Source organism: Macrotis lagotis, chromosome 8 (assembly GCF_037893015.1).
Source record: "Macrotis lagotis isolate mMagLag1 chromosome 8, bilby.v1.9.chrom.fasta, whole genome shotgun sequence".
Classification (NCBI taxonomy): domain Eukaryota; kingdom Metazoa; phylum Chordata; class Mammalia; order Peramelemorphia; family Peramelidae; genus Macrotis; species Macrotis lagotis.
The window spans coordinates 42,305,966-42,326,115 of record NC_133665.1 but is presented as its reverse complement, the minus strand read 5'-3'; the positions used below and the strand labels follow the sequence as shown (position 1 = coordinate 42,326,115).

The window sequence follows — 20,150 nt, the reverse complement described above, 5'->3', positions numbered from 1 at the left end:
TGAATTCTAGAGTCCTGGTGATCTTCACTTATCTTTTTCTGTGCTTACAAGCCATCTGTTCAGAATTTTTAGAATTTAGCCTGAGTTTGTTTTTAAATGTGCTTTGCTATAGCTGGCAGAATCTACCTTCTTTCTCCTTAAAAAAAAAAAAGATTGAGGAAAATTTTGCCATCAAGCTTATAGCACACCTCTCCCAGTTCACAGATTAACCTCAGCAGTTTCCATATCACATCTTTAAGTTATTTGAGCAACCTGCAGTTTCATTTGGCCACATCAGGAAGTTTGAACTTACAGTTGCTGAGTATTCTTTCTCTATCTTCTCACCAATCTTTGATTCTAGTTTACTTTTTCCTGTTTTTTTTTTTTTTTGCAAGGCAATAGGGGTTATGTGACTTGCCCAAAGTCACACAGCTAAGTAAGTATTAAATATCTGAACTGGTTTTTGAACTCAGGTCCTTCTGACTTCAGGACCATTGGTCTATCCACTGCACCACCTGACTGCCCCTCTAATTTACTGTTAACCATGTTTGTTCTACTCCCAATTTGAAGGTCCTTTTTTTTTCTTTTTTTATTATATCTTAAATTTTTTGTTTATTCTTATTTTGTACAAATAATGTTTTTTATACATTACTAAAATATTCTTGTTTAAGAGTAAACATAATACCCCTTCCCCCCCAAAAAAATATAGACCCACATGAGCAATAAAGGGGAGAGAAAAAATTAAAATAATAATAATAATAATAATAATAATAATAATAATAATAATAATAATAAATATGGCCAGGTGGCTAAGTGGACAGAGCACCGGCCCTGGATTCAGGAGCACCTGAGCCCAAAAAGAAGTTAGAACCAAAATGATAGTCAAACAGCTTGATTTTCTTTATTGTCATTAACACAATACCATCTGTTTAACCAGTTCTTTTTCCTGTCATGATGCTGGTATGCTGTCCAGGTTTCACAAACATACAGTAATGAGGTCAGTGAAAATCAACTGGCAGGATAAGATAGACAGGCACCGAAGTCCTTTCTCAAACTCCACTGCAGAGAGCACAACTCTGATGGATTGGCCATATTATTTGAAATATACTTGCCAAAAAGAAGATTTTTATGGAGAACTCACACAGGGCAGGGGCCCACATGGTGGTCAGGAAAACTGATACAAAGACACTCATTTCTCTTAAGAAAGTTGGAATTGATTACATGACATGGGGAGACACTGGCAGAGGATTACCCAGCATGGCATGCCTTCATCAGAGAAGGTGTTGTGCTATATGAACAAACAAAACAGAATTAAAGTAGCTCAAACAAAATGCAAAATGCACAAGTTTCGAGCATCTACCCCAAATGTTCACATGAACTATTTGTGCCAGATCTGGGGTAGAGCATTCTGAGCTTGTATTGGTCTGATCAATTGGGCACACTGTATTTTGACTATTGCATAGTGATGTCATTTGGGTTTTCTTGGAGATCCAAGGACAACTAACAAGCAGCAATCTGTTTAACTAATTATAAGATAGTTTAGAGACAGATTGTGTAAGACCCTGAGTGAAGCAGGAAGCTTAGGAGGGAAAGTGATTAAATTTAGACACTTTACTCTAGCTCTCAAATGACCCCTTTCCTTTTTTCTTTTCTCTTTTCAAAAATAGATTTCAAAGCCCATTTTATTAATTTTTTCACTTTTCAAAAACTATATTCATTTTGAGTTTTAGTCTTTGTGATGCTATTTTTACAGATATATATGGTACTGTTTTAGATTTGCTCTTGGTTAAGTACCAGTACTTTTGCTTCCATATTTTATATACATCTCTTTTGATGTGTACCCACCAGAAATCTGTGAAGCCACATCACTGCTGTACCATATTTCCCTAACTGACCCATTTTGGTTGGTTTCTCTGAAATTTTAGAAATGAATTCATTTGTGTAATAGGATAGTAAGAATGCTATCTTTGCACATGTTCCCTCACATTAATCAATCTTTTGTGCAAGTCCTAACATTATTTTACTGATGGTTGCGGTCTTCTTTGATACTGAACGACAACTACTACCACCAGAAAGGACTTTTCAAGTAGTTATTTTTGAACCAAGGAAACTGCTACCAGTAGATGAGACATTGTTTATGTAATCCAGAGAAGGACTAGTAAATAAGTGCAGTTTTCTGTGTAAGGGGGGGGGGGAGGGAGGGAGGGAGAGGGAGAGGGAGGGAGAGGGAGAGAGAGAGAGATATTGAGATTGAATGAGTGATATCAGACTGTATCTCTAGATAGAGAGTTGTCCTGGGAGCCAAAAGGTGAGTTTTCCCACTTCCGACACAATTGGTTGTATGACCTTGAGGAAATCACTTTACTTTTTATTGCCATGGTAGTTCTCTGAGACAAACTTTCATTTGCTGACTTTCATTGGTTTCTGCCATGGGAATTCCCTAGACCAAAGAAACCGTAAAAGAAAAAAGATGTGTGTATCTATTTTTATATGTTTATATCCATATATAATAGATATAGGTAGATTGAGTAGTAGTGGATTTAGTACTAGGCATGCTGTCAGGAAGTACATTGAGTGCTAAGGTTGGAGTCAGGAAAATATGGTTTCAAATTTCACTTCTGACATCTATTAGGATTAGTGATCCTGAAAAAATTATTTAATTACACTTTGCTTTAGACAACTCTCAAAGCCTTTCTGCTTGCTGTTTTTATCACCATCCACCTGGAAAAACTTTTGCCTCTCTCCTTTCTTATCTACACCAAACTCATCTTTAAAGACTAAACTTGGCTTTGTCTCTGCATCAAGGCCTTGACCAATTTTTCTCAACCATACTAATCTCATTTTTTCCTGAACTCCAATGTATTACTACTCAGTTACAACATAGTTTGTTGCTTAGTTTTTATTTTAATTGTTTTATACATCCCTAACTAGATCATAAATTCCTTAAGGACCATATTTTATACTACTTTATAATCTCTGTACTAATGGGCACTTAGGAATTTACATGAACTTGTTCACATGAACTATTTGTGCCAGATCTGGGGTAGAGCAATTCAAGGAATACTTGTTGATTTATTGAACAGAGAAGTTCTTGATTGATAAAAACAATTATTCAAATCTTGCAACTGACAGAAATAAACATGTTTTTAGTAATGCACAAGACTTTTAAATGGAATCCCTATTTTCAGATATTGAAACACAAAACTTTCTAATACTCCACTTGTTTTTCAAGATTACTAATAATTATTAAGAATTCAATAAAAGAGGAAAAACTCATGAGATATGATTGAAATATAAAGAAACTTAAAGAGTATAGATAGTATAAACATAAAAGCATACATTGAAAGGAACATTAAAGATCTTTGGATTAATTCTTTTCCCTTTAGAGAACAGGAAACAGTCTAGAAAAGGTGAATGATATGTCCAAAATTACTCAGCTAGTCTTTGACAAAATTTAAGTCTTCTAACCCCAGTTTTTTTTTTTGCCATTCTGATTTATGTTCAACAAATCTGAAAATATCAGACTAGATGAAGAAGCAACTTGGATGAAAATGGATTCAAAAATATTTTACAGATTGATAACAAATGAAAGGAACGCAAAAATGTTTGGGGGTATGTCCCTAACCTTTTGTTGTAGCAATATAAAATATCAGTATTTTACAGAAGATCTCTTGTTAGAATACTCTTACAAAATATTAGGCTCAATGAATAATGATTCTGACTTAGTCTGCATTGTTATGGTTCTTAGATGTCAGATGAAACAAACTTGATTGACTTAGGCCCTTCTTGTTTTAAGGGCAGTGCTATCAATATTTATATTTAGACTGTTTTCTCATAGGATTTTTTTTTTGTTATTGCATACTACTTTTGTTGAGTTTCTTTTTTAAGTGGTTACATTCTGTTATATTCTAGAATATAAATAGAACTAAATGAATAGGTATAACAATTCTTATTTAATACCTTCTTTATACAGGAATTGACTGAAGAAGGACTGCCTTTTCTCATACTTTTCCACATGAAAGAGGATACAGTGAGTTTAGATGTTTTCCAAAACGAAGTAGCCCGGCAGTTAATAAGTGAAAAAGGTAGATTAACTAAGGTTTCTCTTTTATCCTTGTTATTCTTTTCAGGTATGTTTAAAAACATTTGGTATAAAACCTACATGTGAAAATCTAGCGAATAATTTCAGCATGAAAATTGAGGGGAACATTAACAGAAGAAATAAAAAAGCAATTATTCTCTTGACAATTCAATTCAACAAACTTTTATTTAAGTATCTCTTATCTGAAAGACTGTATTAAGTACTGGGCTTATAAAGATTTAGAAAAAATGTAGCCTTTACCTTTTAAGGAGCTTATAATAAGGGGAAAATGTACATAAATAATAATTATACAGGTTAGGAAATGATGAAATGAAGAGGAGGGCTGAAATGGAAATGGTTTGAGAAAGTCAAAGAAGAGAAGAATTAGTTGTGGCAGGGGGAATTATGAAAAAGATGAAAATTGAACTGACCTCCAAGGAGAGGAAGGATGTTACAGGTTGGGGCTGGGAAATTTCCTGTCTTGAGGGAACATTCTTCACCAAAGGATGAAGGCAGAAAAAGACTCGAGATTCAGAATGTTGTATAGTCTAATTTGTATAGAGCATAGAATCTGAAAATAAGACTAGCAAGATAATTTGGAGACAGATTGTGTAGAACCTTAAATTCCATATGAATATGTATTTATATATATTACATGAAAGGGTCTTAGCCCACTGATGAGTATTAAGCAAGGAGTTCCATGATTAGATGTATCCATTTGACAGATTACTTTGACTTTAGCTTCCAGACTTTAGTGTCATAGATCCAAAACCTGAGAGAAGCAGGAAATGGAGAAAAAGTGATAAATTTAACTGCTTTTCTCTAGCCCTCAAATGGCCCCTTTAATTCCTTATTTTTTTTACTGAAGTTCCCCAATAATATAACTAAGAACTTTCATGTCAGCATATAGAATATATTTTTACAAAAAAAGGGGGGGTTTGTAGTCTGTAGTTAGTTCGCTTTTCTTTGTCTCTCTATTTTTCTAAGAACATGGCACAGTGCTACATACATAGTAGTTGCCTATGAGTTGATTTGAATTGACTATCAGGTGGAATAGAATAGAGAAAATTTCTAATTGGATGATGATGGTCCCTGTATAGAAGAGAAAGTGGGTCATGGTTTCATTGGTTGGTTTGTGACATTGGGATTCTGTCCTTTGGACATTGAATTGTAATGTTCAAATTATAATCTCTTTAAGGTATGATGTGATTTTGATAAAATATAAATTTCATTCTTAAAAATCTAAGTAAAAATTTTACTGCTTCACTTGGTACATTGGAAAATAGGTACAATGTTTAATTTTTTACAATTCCTGGATTACTTTAAATAACCAAAATATGTTGAGTTTATATTTCAGTATCAATTTTTTTTGTCCAAATACAGTATTGGTTCAAATACATATTAGTAACCAACATTTATTTAGTATTTGAAGGTTTGCAAAGCATTTAACATTTATTATCTCATTTTATCATCACAACAACTCTGGCAGATAGGAGTCATTATTTCCCCTGTTTTAAAGATAAAGAAACTGAAGTAAATCAAAGGTTAACTGATTTACACAGGGTTACATAGCTAGTGGGTATCCAAGCCAGGATTCAAAATCAGTTCTTCCTAATCCAGGGTCCAATGTTCATCATTACACCAACACACTTCACCCCAAATCTAAATGAATATAGGTTATTATGTTTTACTTGATGTCCTTGGTGAGAAGCTCTGGTATTCGATAACTTCAGATCTCATTCTATTTTTCCTTCTGTTTCTTAAATGTGCCTGTAAAATTTTAAGAGTGCTTGTTGTCCATTTCTACTGTAAAACCCCTAACCAACCCTATAGTCCCCACACATTCTCCCATCGGTTAGAACCCAATTTTTACTCTATATGCATATGTGGTTTGGGTAATTTTGTAGAATTGTTTTTCTTCACATACCTCAGTTTTTTACTTTCAAAGAGCTCTCATTTTAGACGGTGGGTTTATATTTGAACTAGCATGTTAGTATTTTAGTAATATCAGATCAAATAATTCTAATCTTTTCCAAATACTATTTCTTTTTAAGGAACAATAAACTTTTTACATGCTGATTGTGATAAATTTAGACACCCACTTCTGCATATACAGAAAACGCCTGCAGATTGCCCTGTAATAGCCATTGACAGCTTCAGGCACATGTATGTCTTTCCAGATTTCAAGGATTTATCGTAAGTATCCATTTGAAACTTTCACCACTGTTGTTAGAAATCAAAAACAAACATGAAATGTTTATTTTTTTTAGATAATTCTATATTGAAATAGTAATGAAATAGTAATAGTTTTGACTCTCTAGTCAATTACATTGAATTTTATTTTTGCAGGATAGTTGCTCTTAACACAAAATGTCACTATAATTGAGCATGATCAGAGAGATATTTCAGAAAACCCTTTTCCTATAGTGTGGTTTGATGGATAGGATAAACAGGATGAGAGGACTCAAAATTTTGTTATACCTGGATCAGTTGAAAAAAAATGGGGATGTTTGACTTTAAGAGAAAATTGAGAAAGGGTAAAAATAGCAGGTGAATTCAAATATTGGAAGGGTTGTCACGTGGAAGGATGAAATTTATTTTGTTTGGCTTTAGAAGGTGGAACAAAATACAGTGTATGGAAGTTGCAGTAAGATAGATTTTAACTATTTTAAGAAAAATTTCTTGATAATTAGAACTGTCTAAAAGTGAAATGTGCTTCTCAACTCCTGGAATTTTCAAATAGAGACCAAGAAATCATTAGTTCAGATGTCTTAGGGGTAATCTCTCATTGAACTCTAAATTTTCTTTGTCGATTTCAATTCTATTATTATTTTTCTTTTATAAAAGAAGTCCTTCTTTTAAGTAAAACGTGATCTAATTTTTATCATATTGATAACCTGTAAAGAAAATTAGAGGGGCGGCTAGGTGGCTCAGTGGATAAAGTACTGGCCCTGGAGTCAGGAGTACTTGGGTTCAAATTCTGTCTCAGACACTTAGTAATTACCTAGCTGTGTGGCCTTGGGCAAGCCACTTAACCCCATTTGCCTTGAAAAAACCTAAAAAAAAAAAAAATAAAGAAAATTAGAACACAGGTTTGTGTTCCACAATAAGCTGTTTCAAAGCTCTTTGGCAAACCTTAGCACATTATGTGATGGCAAGCTCTTATTTTTATGAAATTTTTTTTTTAGTTTTTTGCAAGGCAAATGGGGTTAAGTGGCTTGCCCAAGGCCACACAGCTAGGTAATTATTAAATGTTTGACACCGGATTTGAACCCAGGTACTCCTGACTCCAGGGCCGGTGCTTTATCCACTGCACCACCTAGCCACCCTAAGCTCTTATTTTTATGGACAAAGCAGCAGGTTTGGAGTTAAAACTCAGGTTCTGTCATTGTCCATCCATGTGACCTTGTGCACATCTTTTAACCAACCTCCCTGAAGTTCCTCCTTATGAAAAATGGTTTAAATAGATTAAACTGAACCAATTTTAAGATCATTTCCAGTTCTAAATCTTATCATCTTTATAACTGCCATAACTTTTACCTACTGGAAAATCATTTGATTCAGGAAGCATATATATTATGTGCATTTTACAGGAAGTTCATCATTTATAGGAATAGTTGTTTGGAAAAATTAGTTGGAAAATCTGCAAATAATATTAGTAATAAAGACAAAACTTATTGTAAAAATACTTCTAGTATTTGGATAATGCTACAAAATAACTTTTATACTGACTTTTTTTACTTCAATAGTAAAAAGTCATTCACTTTGCTAGTGTGAAGTTGCTTTTTACACTTTGTCATTCTGGTTTCTTCTGCCTTCTTGGAGGTTTTGATGTGGTTTGAGCCTAAAGGAAGAAGTAGGGTGTAAAGGCAAGGTTGTTACTCCTACAGGAAAAAAGCAAAGAATAAATACTTACCCTTAGGATACTTACCCTTGATTCTTGGTAGCAAGAATGATGGGGGTGACAAGCCTTCCTTTGGTCAGACAAGTAACCAGGGAAAATCTCCCCTAAAAAGAACATCGTTAACACCCAGAAGTTGTTAGAATTGTCAGCTGGATATAGATTGCACATTGAGTGAATAAAAAAGTAGAAAGGTATATTGACTTCTACTTTAAAGGATAACAATTTTTTTATTCATTTAATTCATAACTGAATCTGAAATCCAGAAATCCTGATTTCCTGTCATTTAATTAATTTTACTAAAATCTTATTCTGTACCCGAAATTTATCACCTCTGTACCCACAATTCATCACATCTTTGAGCATTAGTCCTTTGGAATCATGATTAGTCATTTATGTTCATCATAATTTTGACAGCTTTCAAAGCTGTTTTTACAGTGTTAACATTGTGTAAATTGTTCTCCTTATTATACCATACATTTCATTCTTCATCACTTTATAAAATTCCTCAAAATAGTTCATTTTATAAAGTATTGATATAGTATTTCTTCTGTTTTTGCTTACTGTTTTTACTTCCCTCTGAATTAGTTTTTCCATGTTTTTTGGGAATCATCTCTCCTCATTTCTTACAACATAACTATAGTCCATTATATTTATTTATCATAATTTATTCAGCTATTCCTCAGTTTCTGTATATCTCATTAGTTTTCAGTTTTTAAACCACCATAAAAAATATTTGCTATCAATGTTATCTCCTTCTTTGATCTCTTTAGTATAGATTATAATTGGATGAAAGGGCATGTAAATTTTTGTGTATAATAACTTTTTGTGTATAATTTAGTAACTTTTTGTGTGTAATTCCAAATTATATTCTAGAATGGTTGCATCCATTTGTTGGTCCATCAAAAGGGTATTAAGGGTCTTTTCTTTCCCATAAACCTTTCAACATTTTTTTTCTATTTTTTGTCATTTTTGCTCAGCTGGCAAGCATTAGGTGGAGCTCCAGAATTGCTTTCATTTTCATTTATCTAATTAATAATGTTTTGGAGCATTTTTTCAAATGGTTTTAGATAGCCTAGATTTATTCACCTGAAGAAAGGTACGTAAATTACTTCACTTGTATGTAAACTGCAAACAACTGTTTACAGAAATACAAATATAAACAACTGGAAAAATACTAGTTACTTATGAATAAGATGTACCAATATAATAAAAAATGATGATATTATATAGCACTCATTCAGTGCTATACCATTAATCTACCAAAGAATGACTTTGTAGTACTAGAAAACATGATAATGAAATTCATATGGAGGAAAAAAAAGATGAAAAATCTTAAGAAACACAGAAAAGAAAGGGGAGCAAAGCTGGCCTAGCAGTGCCAGATCTCAAACTGTATTACAAAACAGTAATTCTCAAAATTTATTATTCATTAAAAAATAGAAAAATTATTAGTGGAACTAATTAGATCCAACACATACAGAAGTAAACTTTGTATTACATAAATGCAAAGCTTCCAGCTAATAGGATAAGGACTCACTGTTGACAAAAATCATTGGGAAAATTAACATAATGGTAAAAAAATTGATTTACCTTGTTACAAAGATCAGATCTATGAATAGGAGAAAAGTTTATTACCATACAAGGAATGGAGGCAATCAATGCAGATAAAATGGATCATTCTGATTACATGAAATTAAAATTTTTTTTGCACAAAAAAATCTATTAAAGCTAAAATTAAAAGGGAATGTCTCATTTCCAAGATATATAAAGAAACAAATTCAAATTTATAGGAAAAAAGAGGCTTCCTAAATTGATAAATGGTCTTAGGATATGGAAAATTCTCAATGGAGAAAACTGGCTTCTTTTGGCCATTGTAGAAGTCCTGGGAAATGCTTTTCAGGGATAAGTACAAGATAATCAGTAGGTGGCAGATGAAAGGAATGCATTGGATTGTTTATGCCATACTTGATCATACACAAAAGCAACTTTAGCAGAAACAGTACTTTCTTTTTTGTGTTGTTCTTTTTTAAAAAAATTATTCTTTTTCCAACTAAATGCAAAGATAGGTTTCAATATTCATTTTTTCAGAGATTTTGAGTTTCAGAATTTTCTTCCTCCTTCCCTTTCTTCCTTCACTTGACAACAAGCAATCTGAAATAGGTTATACATGTATGTATAACTGTAGCAAACATATTTCCATATTAGTCAGGTTGTAAAAGTAGAATCAGAACAAAAGGGGGAAAACCCAGGGGAACATAAAACAAATTATAAAAATTGAAAAATAGTATACTTTGGTCTGCATTCAAACTCCATAGTTCTTTCTCTGAATGTGAATATATTTTTCCATCACAAGTCTTTTAGAATGGAAACAGTACTTTCAAGTTCTCATTCCTGATTTCAGCCTTGAGTGTTTTTTATATTAAATCATTTTTAATCTGATCTTTGCTGCAGGCTGACATTTTGGAGCAAAAAATAATATTAATTTTGTTTTCTGTAGCACCCTGGGGTTGCAAAGTGATTTTATCTTATTTGATTCTCATGACAACATTAGCAAGGTGTTATAAATATCATTCCCATTCCACAGAAGAGGTAACTAAAACTCAAGGGGACTAAAAGGTAGCATTGCATAGAGGAAGGAGTGACTGGATTTGGGGTCATGAGAGATTCTGGCTCTTGACGGTTAATAGCTGTGTATGACCAAGGACAAGTCACTTAACTTCCCTAAGACTCAGTCTCCTTATTCAAAATATTATATATAAATATTACCTGATATATAAATATTACCTGTAATCATCATTTCATTCTTTTTCTGTGAAGTTCAGATAGAAATGTTTTGAGATAGATCATTATCCTACAATTACTCAGATTTTTTTGTCCTACTGTATTGAATTACTATTTAGGTGGATATAATAAATGTTTTTCTTGTTGTTGAATAAAAGATTTAGCCCATCTTTTCTGGTCTTAATAAATGCATCATCAATATAATTCCTAGAACAGAAGAGATGACAGGGATCATATATACCTTAGTCTTTTCACATAGGATGATTTTGATTTCTTATTGTGAAAGGTTTTTTTGGTTCTATGTAGCTTAAAATTATATTTATGCAGTAAAACTGATTAAAAACATTTCTTTTATGGACAGCAGTTTGGACTGTAATAATGGTCTCGTTCTAGCACAGTTTATTGTTCAAGTTCTCAAGAATATTTTGTCATTTTTTAGTCTGTGAAAGAAAGCTTTTAATATATAATTCTAGTCACCTGGTTATGATCATGTCTTATTAGGTACTCAATAGGTACTAACTTTTTGCAGCCTACATTCACTATTGTGTAATTTTTACCACTTCATTGAATTAAGTATGCTGATCGTGAAATCTGAGCTCATTAAGTGTAATGAGTTCCTTTTTTTTTTAATTTCTGGTTGTAATGCTGACCCAATCTTGAATTACTATCATAAATCCCTTCTTTTACACAAATAAATATTTCCCCATTACTCAGCCATTTGTTTCACCGTTCTTTGTTGACACATTTGAATTTGTGAGAATCTTGCCCATGGTGTTGGAACCTTTTAGTTCTACCCTTAGGTATTATTAATTTCACAGTCAGTTAATAGATTTTGAGTTACATTTTAAAGATTCTAGTAGCAGGTAACTGTTTAACAGCCTTTAGTATTTCAGTGTTATGTCCCATATATTGTGGGACTTAGTGATAGTATATTCATTAATTACCATATCAGTAATAAGTTGATATTTATACCCAGGACTATTTGACACATTTTTTTGTGTGCCTTAGACAATGTGTTTTCTTATGTGTACCTAGAGATTTTTTTTTCCTAGCTGCAAACTGAATGCTTATATATAAAGTACATAAACACATAAGTTACCTCTATTTCATTCTCATCATTTGGCACTAGGTAGTAGTAACATAATTCCTTCTGTTAAGAAAAATGGGATTAGGCTTACATCTGAAAGGAAACTGGAAAAGGGGCCTTGCTAGTAATTTTGATATCACTGCAAAGCATTTGAGCCAAAACTTATGAATCAACTTGATTTCCAGGGTTTTTGGCCATCAAATTACAGTTTCAAGTAGGGAGTTTTGTTTGGCTGTTCTATTATTCATTATAGTAATATTGTGCAAGCTTTCCCTGTCTTGTTTGAGTCAACTTCCATTTTTTTTTGTATTGGATTCTTTAATTATATAGATAATGATCAGAAATTTTCCTCATCCTTTTTTAGAGGGTGTGTGTGCTTACCTTTGATTTCAATATTTTTCAAACCACTGGGGAAAATTTTTAATAGATGTTGAAATTCTGTTCTTTATGCTATTTTGAATACTTTTTTTTCTTAGGTTTTTGCAAGGCAAATGGGGTTAAGTGGCTTGCCCAAGGCCACACAGCTAGGTAATTATTAAGTGTCTGAGACCGGATTTGAACCCAGGTACTCCTGACTCCTGGGCCAGTGCTTTTATCCACTACGCCACCTAGCCGCCGCTATTTTGAATACTTTTGACTTTGGTTTTCAATGGCAGATTAAAGGAATCTAGAATTTCTGATATGGTATTTTTAGTGATTTATTTATTTTCACATTACTACAATAATCTTGTTGTGATAGTAAACATAAACCCCCTCTCCCCCCAAAAATAGAGGAATGTCAAGAGAAATGAAGAGAGAGGGGGGAAAAAAGTTTGCGTTCAGATTCCATTGACCCTGTCTCTGGGATGGATTGCATTCTTTTTCATAAGTCCATCAGAGAAGTTGTTTCAATATCTTTTCCTACAATTGCTATTATTAGTACTCCCCAATCCCATTTATTCTATTTTCTCTCTTCTTTCTCCCTGTCCCTCCTCAGAAGTGTGTTGTATCTAACTACTCTCTCCCACGATCTTCCCTCTCTTTTATCACCTATATACCCCACTCCGCCTTCCCTGTCCTCCTTCTCCCATCCCTTTTCTCTTTTTCCACTAGGATAAGGTAGATTTCTATACCTTTGAATGTGTATATATATATATATTACTTCCTCTCTGGACCCCTTCTGAGGAGAATAAAGGCTCACTCATCCCCCCCTCACCTTCCCTCCTTCTGCTGCATTGTAAAAGTTTTTTCTTGTCTCTTTTACGTAAACTATTCTACCTTTCCTTTCCCTTTCTCCCAATACATTCCTTTTTTCACCCATTGACTCCATCTTTATTATCCCATTATATTCAGCTCTCTCCTCTGCCTTGTCTAGATATGCTTCATTTGCTCTATTAAGTGAGAAGGTTCATATGAGTTATCAGTATCTTCTTCCCATGCAAGAATACAAGCAGTTCAACATCAATAATTCTCTTATAATTTGCCCTTCCCATCTACTCTCTCTATGCTCCTCCTGAGTCCTGTACTTGAAGATCAAACTTTCTGTTCAACTCTGATCTTTTTTAAATAGGAAATTTTGAAATTTCACTAGTTCATTGAATATCCATCTTTTCAGTTTTGCTGGGTAGTTGATTCTCGATTGCATTCCAAGTTCTTTTGCCTTCTGGAATATCGTATTTCAAGCTCTGTGAGCCCTTAATGTAGTCACTGCTAAGTCCTGTGTAATCCTAACTATAGAGCCATGGTAGTTGAATTGTATCTTTCTGGCTGCTTGTAATATTTTCTCTTTGACTTTGAAGTTCTGGAATTTGACTATAATATTCCTGGAAGTTTTTTAGAGGTAAATCTCTTTCAGGAGGTGATTGGTGAATTCCCTCAATTTCTGTTTTATCCTCTGCTTTTAGAATCTCAGGGCAATTTTGCTGGATTATTGAAAAATGAAGTCTAGGTGGCTAGGTGGCGCAGTGGATAGATCACCAGCCCTGGAGTCAGGAGTACTTGAGTTCAAATCTTGCCTCAGACATTTAATAATTACCTAGCTGTGTGGCCTTGGACAAGCCACTTAACCTCATTTTGCCTTGCAAAAAAAACCTTAAAAAAAAAAGAAAAGAAAAATGAAGTCTAGGCCCTTTTCCTGGTTGTGGCTTTCAGGTAGCCCAATAATTTTTAAGTTATCTACCCTGGATCTTTTTCTAGGTCAATTGTTTTTCCAACGAGATATTTCACATTTTCTTCTAGTTTTTCATTCTGTTGGTTTTGTTTCTTGATTTCTCACAAAGTCATCAGCTTCCTTTAACTTTATTCTATACTTGAAGGAGTTATTTTCTTCAGACAGATTTTTGTATCTCCTTTTCCAACTGACCATTTCTACTTTTTTTTCTTTTTCTTTTTTAAAATTTATTTAAGGCAATAGGGTTGCCCAAAATCACACAGCCAGGCAATCATTAAGTGTCTGAGACAGGATTTGAACTCAGATCCCCCTGACTCCAGGGCTGGTGCTCCAACTACTATGCATCTAGCCCCCCCCCCCCAATTATATTTTTTAAGGCATTCTTCTCCTCATTGAACTTTTGGATTGCTTTTTCCATTTGACCTAAACTAGTTTTTATCATGGTATTTTCTTTGGTGTTTTTTGTATCTCCTTGACCAAGCTGTTGATTTGGTTTTTATGATTTTCCTGCATAGTTCTTGTTTCTCTTCTCAGTTTTTCTCTCTACTTCCCTTACTTGCTTTTCAAAGTCTTTTTTGAGCTCTTCCATAGCCTGAGACCAATTCATATTTTTCTTGGGAGGTTTTAGATAAAGCTCTGATTTACTCATCTTCTGAGTATGTGTTTTGATCCCATGGAACCAAAGTAATTTTCTGTGGTCAGATTCTTTTTTTTTCTATTGTTTGCTCATTTCCTCAGCCTATGACTAGATGTATTGTACTTCCAAATTTTTGAGAGGTTTTTGGTACAACCCCCAGGGAGCCTAACTCCTCCAGTGTCTTGTGAGAGGCTCTCACTGCTCTCTGGCCTATGCTCTGGTCTCTAGATGACCACAGGCCCTCCCCTCTGCCCTGGAACTGTGAGAGGGTCCCTCCTCCTCTATGGTAGTATGGTGGTCCAGACTGGGACTTGGATCTGAGTATGAGCAAAGCAGCAGAGTCCTGTCCCAGGGATAGCAGAGAGACCTCTGCAGTCTCTCCGCACCCCCTTACCATCTGTCGACTGACATTCTGGAAGCAACTGCTGGATGGTTCCATAGGTTTCTTGGGCTGCCCTGAGGCCAATACTAGCTTGGGCTTCCCTGCTCACTCTGGTATGGCAGAGTTCTTCCATAGACCCTCCACCTATGATCCCTGGGCCAAGAGGAAACTGCTCCCACTACCACAGACCCAAGTGCCCCCAAGGACCCAGGTGCCCTGCAGGCTGTTCTTGGAGGACTGGAGCAGGTTTGCTGGGGGGGGGGGGGGGGGGGATGCTGTACTGTGGCTTTTTCAAACCCTGGTCCCTGGTCCTGGTGGAATAGACCTTTCCCACGAATCTTCCAAGTTGTCTTGAACCAGAAAATTGTTTCACTCAGTCTTTCTGTGGGTTCTGCCCCTCTAGAATTTGGTTAGAGTCATAATTTTATGACATTTGGAGTGTTTTTAGGTAAGAGCTTCTGCAAATTCCTGCCTCCAGGTCCCTATCTTGGCTCCCTAATTTCTGATATTTTTATGTATTTCATATTCTTTTCCTCATATTGCTTTAAATTTGGCCACATGGGGTATAGGTTTTTTATTGTGACTATTAGCTAGCTGCTGATGGAATCTTCCATTGCCTTTCTGTAGAACTTCAAAAACTTTCTCAAGTTGCTTTTTCCACCATGGTTTTTGATGCCTGTCCTTAAATCTGTAGCTGGTTATCTCTACTTTTTTCTTCTATGATTTTTACTTGAAATGTTTTTATCCTTCCAATCAAATTCTGCAGGAGAATGCTTGATGGTTATAACAGGTGTAAGCTTTTTTGAATTTGTCTGAGTATGGTCACTTCCAAAATAATTTGAGACGTTAAGATTTTTTGTCATTTTTTTTCCTTTTTAGGTGTGATTTCTAGAATTTACAATAAATGAAAATTTTCATTGACTTTAGAGTCTTCAACTTTTCCCCTTTAGATATTAGTAGCTCTTCAATTTCATCTTTTATTTCATCTATTCCAGGCTTAGGGATAATATTCTTTCTTAATGATTATACTATGCTGATCAGCAATGCTTTGTGATTTGCGTCTGAGAATATTGTTGACAGAAAGCAATATTAGAAGCCAACCTATGGGGTGGCTAGGTGGCACAGTGAATAGAGCACCGGCCTTGAAGTCAAGAGTACCTGGGTTCAGATCCAACCTCAGACACTTGATAATTACCTAGCCATGTGGCCTTGAGCAAGCCACTTAACCCCATTGCCTCTAAAAAAAAAAAAAAAAGAAGCCAGCCTAAAACTGGCGAGATTTGGCACACAGTGTATATTTATGTCTTCAGTTCATTTCAACCATTTTCATGGTTTGTCTATTTTAGTTGTGAATGCCTTCTGTACTAAAACATTTCCAACAGGTAGAGTAAGGATATTCTGATAAAATTAGTTTTTTTTGTGGTGCCAGAATATGAAGGAGGGCACTTAAACTCCTGTCTTTCTATTATAGTAAACAATGTGACAATTTCAGGTAGTTTCAGTCTGCAACTCTGAATAACATTAAAAATGTAAATTAATTTTGGTAATATTATCATTTTTATTAAATTGGTATGGCCTATCCATGAGTACTGTATATTCCTCTGGCTATTTAGGTTGTTCTTTAATTCTTTTTTTTAAACATATTTGTGTGTGGGGGGTGATTGTGGTTTAGTGACTTACCCAAGGTCCCACAGCCAAGTAAGTGTCAAATGTCTTGAGCTTATATTTGAACTAGGTCTTCTGGCTCCAGGGCTGGGGCACTGTTAACTGTGTCACCTAGTTATCCCCTTCTGTAATTCTTTTAGGAGCATTCTGTAATTGAAACTATTCAAACCTTTTGTATGCTTTGGGAGATATAGTATGTATATTTTTATAGTTTTTGGAATGGGATTTCTCTTTATATTATTGCTTCTTACAAATCTGTATAAATCCCATTTGGTCATAATGAATAATTTCTTGGATAAATAACTAATTTGTTAGATGGGATTTCATTTAAAATTTTTTAGTCAATGTTTATTAATGATATTGGCCCATAATTTTCTGTTTACATTTTATCTTTCCCTGGTTTAGATGTTAAGACTCTATTTGTCTCATAAAAGAATTCTAGTAGGATTCTTTCTTAATTTTTGAACTTAATTCTTTTCTTAATTTTAAACTTTGATAGTATTCTAGCTTACGTCTAGAAGTTTGAGTTTTTCCTCCTTTATAACTATTTCTTTTTCTTGGGTTGGGTTATTTAAGATCTCAGTTTTTCTGTAGTTTGAATATTATATCTTTTGGAAGGTATTCCTCTATTTCTTTGGTGTTCTCAATTTTGTTAGCATATTAATGGTGGTCTGCCCAAATGAATGTAAATTTTAATTGCTGAAACCTGGCAAGGTATCTTGTGGTTTATGGTTCTCCAGATCACTCTGGCTGTCATTGATTGGTTAGCAGTAGATCGTGGACCAAACCCTACTTGGTCATAGTTTGGACCCTGATTGGTTCAGAATAAGTGTAAGTAAGCAATTGTTTCTATTTTTGCCAGAAACTTCCCAGATTGATTTTTTTTTTGGAATTAGGAAAAAGAGGTTATTATTTGTTTCATCTCTTTCTTATCTAGCCTTAATCATTGAATGGAATGGGCTTTTAACCTCAATCAAAATAAGACCTTAGCTTCAAAAGGCCAAGTTTTCCCACTGCACCCAGGGCCATCTCCAATAATCCTGATCCATATCTGACCACTGCAGCCAAAATGACTCCAGAGGAGAACGTGAGGTTGGTGACTTTGCATATCACTCCCTCACTTAAATCCAGTTCCCTTGCATGTCATGGCCTCACTTGCCTGACATCATGGTCTTTTTTGAGAACAAAAGGCCTGGGGCAGGTAAGTGGTGCAGTGGCTGCCAGGAGGACCTGAGTTCAAATTCTTCCTCATTCACTTAATAATTACCTGGCTGTGTGACCTTGGGCAAGAAATCACTTAACCCCATTGCCTCACAATCCCTCCCCCCCAAACAAAGAGAGAATGAAAGATAAACAACAGATATTAACTGCATAATATGTTCTGATTACTTGTTTTATTTCTTGTCATTTTGCTGTAATTTCCCCTTGTTCCTTTGCTATTAGTAATGGGTTTATCAATTTTATTAGTCTTTTCAGGGGACAGCTAGGTGGCACAGTGGATAGAGCGCTGGCCCTTTAATAATTTAATTTAATTTAATAATGGCCTAGCTGTATAACCTTGGGCAAGTCACTTAATCCCATTACCTTAAATAAAGAAAATTTTTTTTTTTGCAAGGCAATGGGGTTACGTGACTTGCCCAAGGCTACACAGCTAGGTAATTATTAAGTGTCTGAGGCTAGATTTGAACTCAGGTCCTCCTGACTCCAGGGCTGGTGCTCTATCTACTGTGCCAACCAGCTGCCCCAACATTTTTTTAAAAGAAACAATTTTATTAGTCTTTTCAAAAAAACAGTTCTGTTTCCAATTTACCTATTTCCCCTAAATTTTTTAATATATTCTCTTGCACTTATTTTTGGTATATTTGTTGATTCTCTAATTTGTATATGCATATTCAGTTCATTAATCTTTTCTTTTTCTATTTTATTATTATACAATTATGAGAACATGATTTTATTCCTGAGGGTTGTTTTAACTATACCCCAGAAATTGTGGTATGTTATTTCATCACTGTAATATTTTTACATAGTATTTTTATCCTTTGTTCTTTGGCCCACTCATTATATAAGATTGCATATATTAAGTCTTCATTTGGGTCTGTCTTTTCTTTATGGTCTCTGAATCAATTTCTCTCCTTAATCAATTATGATTATGGTCTATAAAAATGCATCAATCTACTGTTTTACATTTGCTTGCAAAATCTCCATGGCCTAATCCATGATCATTTTATAAAAGTTTCATGTGGTACAAAGAAATATGTACGTTCTTTTGCTGTCTCATTTTGAAGATGCCACAAGTCTTTTTAATTCTAGTTTCTCCTGAAATTTTCTCAGTTTCATGTTTTCCCTTTTGTTTATCTTGCTTGATAGGCTTACCCAAAACCAAGAGAGGGATATCAAAGTCTCCAGTCAGTATTGTAAAATGGAATATGTCTTCTTGAGACTCAGATATTTCCTTTAACGAATCTGAAAGCTAAGGCATTTGGAGCATCTGTGTTCATTACTAATATTGATTTTTTTCCTTTGGTTCCTTTCGGCATAATATAATTTCCTTGTTTGTATCCCCTTTTGGTTTTTGAATTATTTGTCTTTGCTTTGTCTGATAATATGATGGCATCTCCAGCTTTTTTTTTTAACTCAATAGTATTTTTTCCAATTGCATGTAAAGGTTGTTTTTAACATTCAATTTTGTTTTGAGTTCCAAATTTTTCTACCTCCCTCATTCCTTCCTCCTTCCCCAAGACAGCAAAGCATTCTGATATAGGTTACAAGTGTACAGTCATGTTAAACATTTATACATTAGTCATGTTGTAAAAGATTAATCAGAACCAAGTGGAAAAACTATGAGAAAGAAAGAAAAAGGGAAAATACTACTTTGATCTGCATTCAGACTCCATAGTTTGTGGTTAGCAATTTCCTTCATGATTCTTTTGAAATTGTCTTGGACTTGGGAGGAGCTAAGTCTGTCATAGCTGATTATGACATACTGTTGCTGTTACTATGTACAATGTTCTAGTTCTGTTCACTTCACTTGGTTTCAGTGCATGTAAGTCTTTCCACATTTTTCTGAAATCTACCTGCTCGTTTCTTATTGCCCAATAGCATTCCATATTCCTCAACTTGTTTAGTCTCAATTGATGATCATCCCCTCAATTTCCACTTCTTTGCAACTACAAAAAGACCTGCTATAAATATTTTTGTAAGTGTGGGTCCTTTTCCCTTTCTTATGATCTCTTTGGGATACAGCCCTTATGGTAGTGTTGCTTGTTCAAAGAGTATACCCAGTTTTATTGCTTTTTGGGCATAATTCCAAATTGCTTTCCAGAATTATTGGATCAATTCACAATTCCACCAGCTCTACATAAGTATCCCAGTTTTCCCACATCCCCTCCAAAGCTGATCATTTCCCTTTTTTTGTCATTTTAGCCAATCTGATATGGGTGAAGTGAGTTGTTTTAATTTGAATTTCTTTAATCAGTAGTGATTTA

General features: G+C 34.4%; 1 protein-coding gene across 3 annotated transcripts in view; it reads left to right on the top strand.

Annotated features, from left to right (window-relative positions):
* The window catches only part of ERP44 (endoplasmic reticulum protein 44), a 137,964-nt gene that overhangs the window by 99,023 nt on the left and 18,791 nt on the right, over positions 1 to 20,150 (top strand). For all 3 annotated transcript variants that reach the window (XM_074196735.1, XM_074196734.1, XM_074196736.1), the window contains exons 9-10: positions 3,953 to 4,064; positions 6,115 to 6,256. In XM_074196735.1, coding sequence (XP_074052836.1) covers positions 3,953 to 4,064; positions 6,115 to 6,256 — 254 coding nt within the window. The remainder of the gene's footprint in view (positions 1 to 3,952; positions 4,065 to 6,114; positions 6,257 to 20,150) is intronic.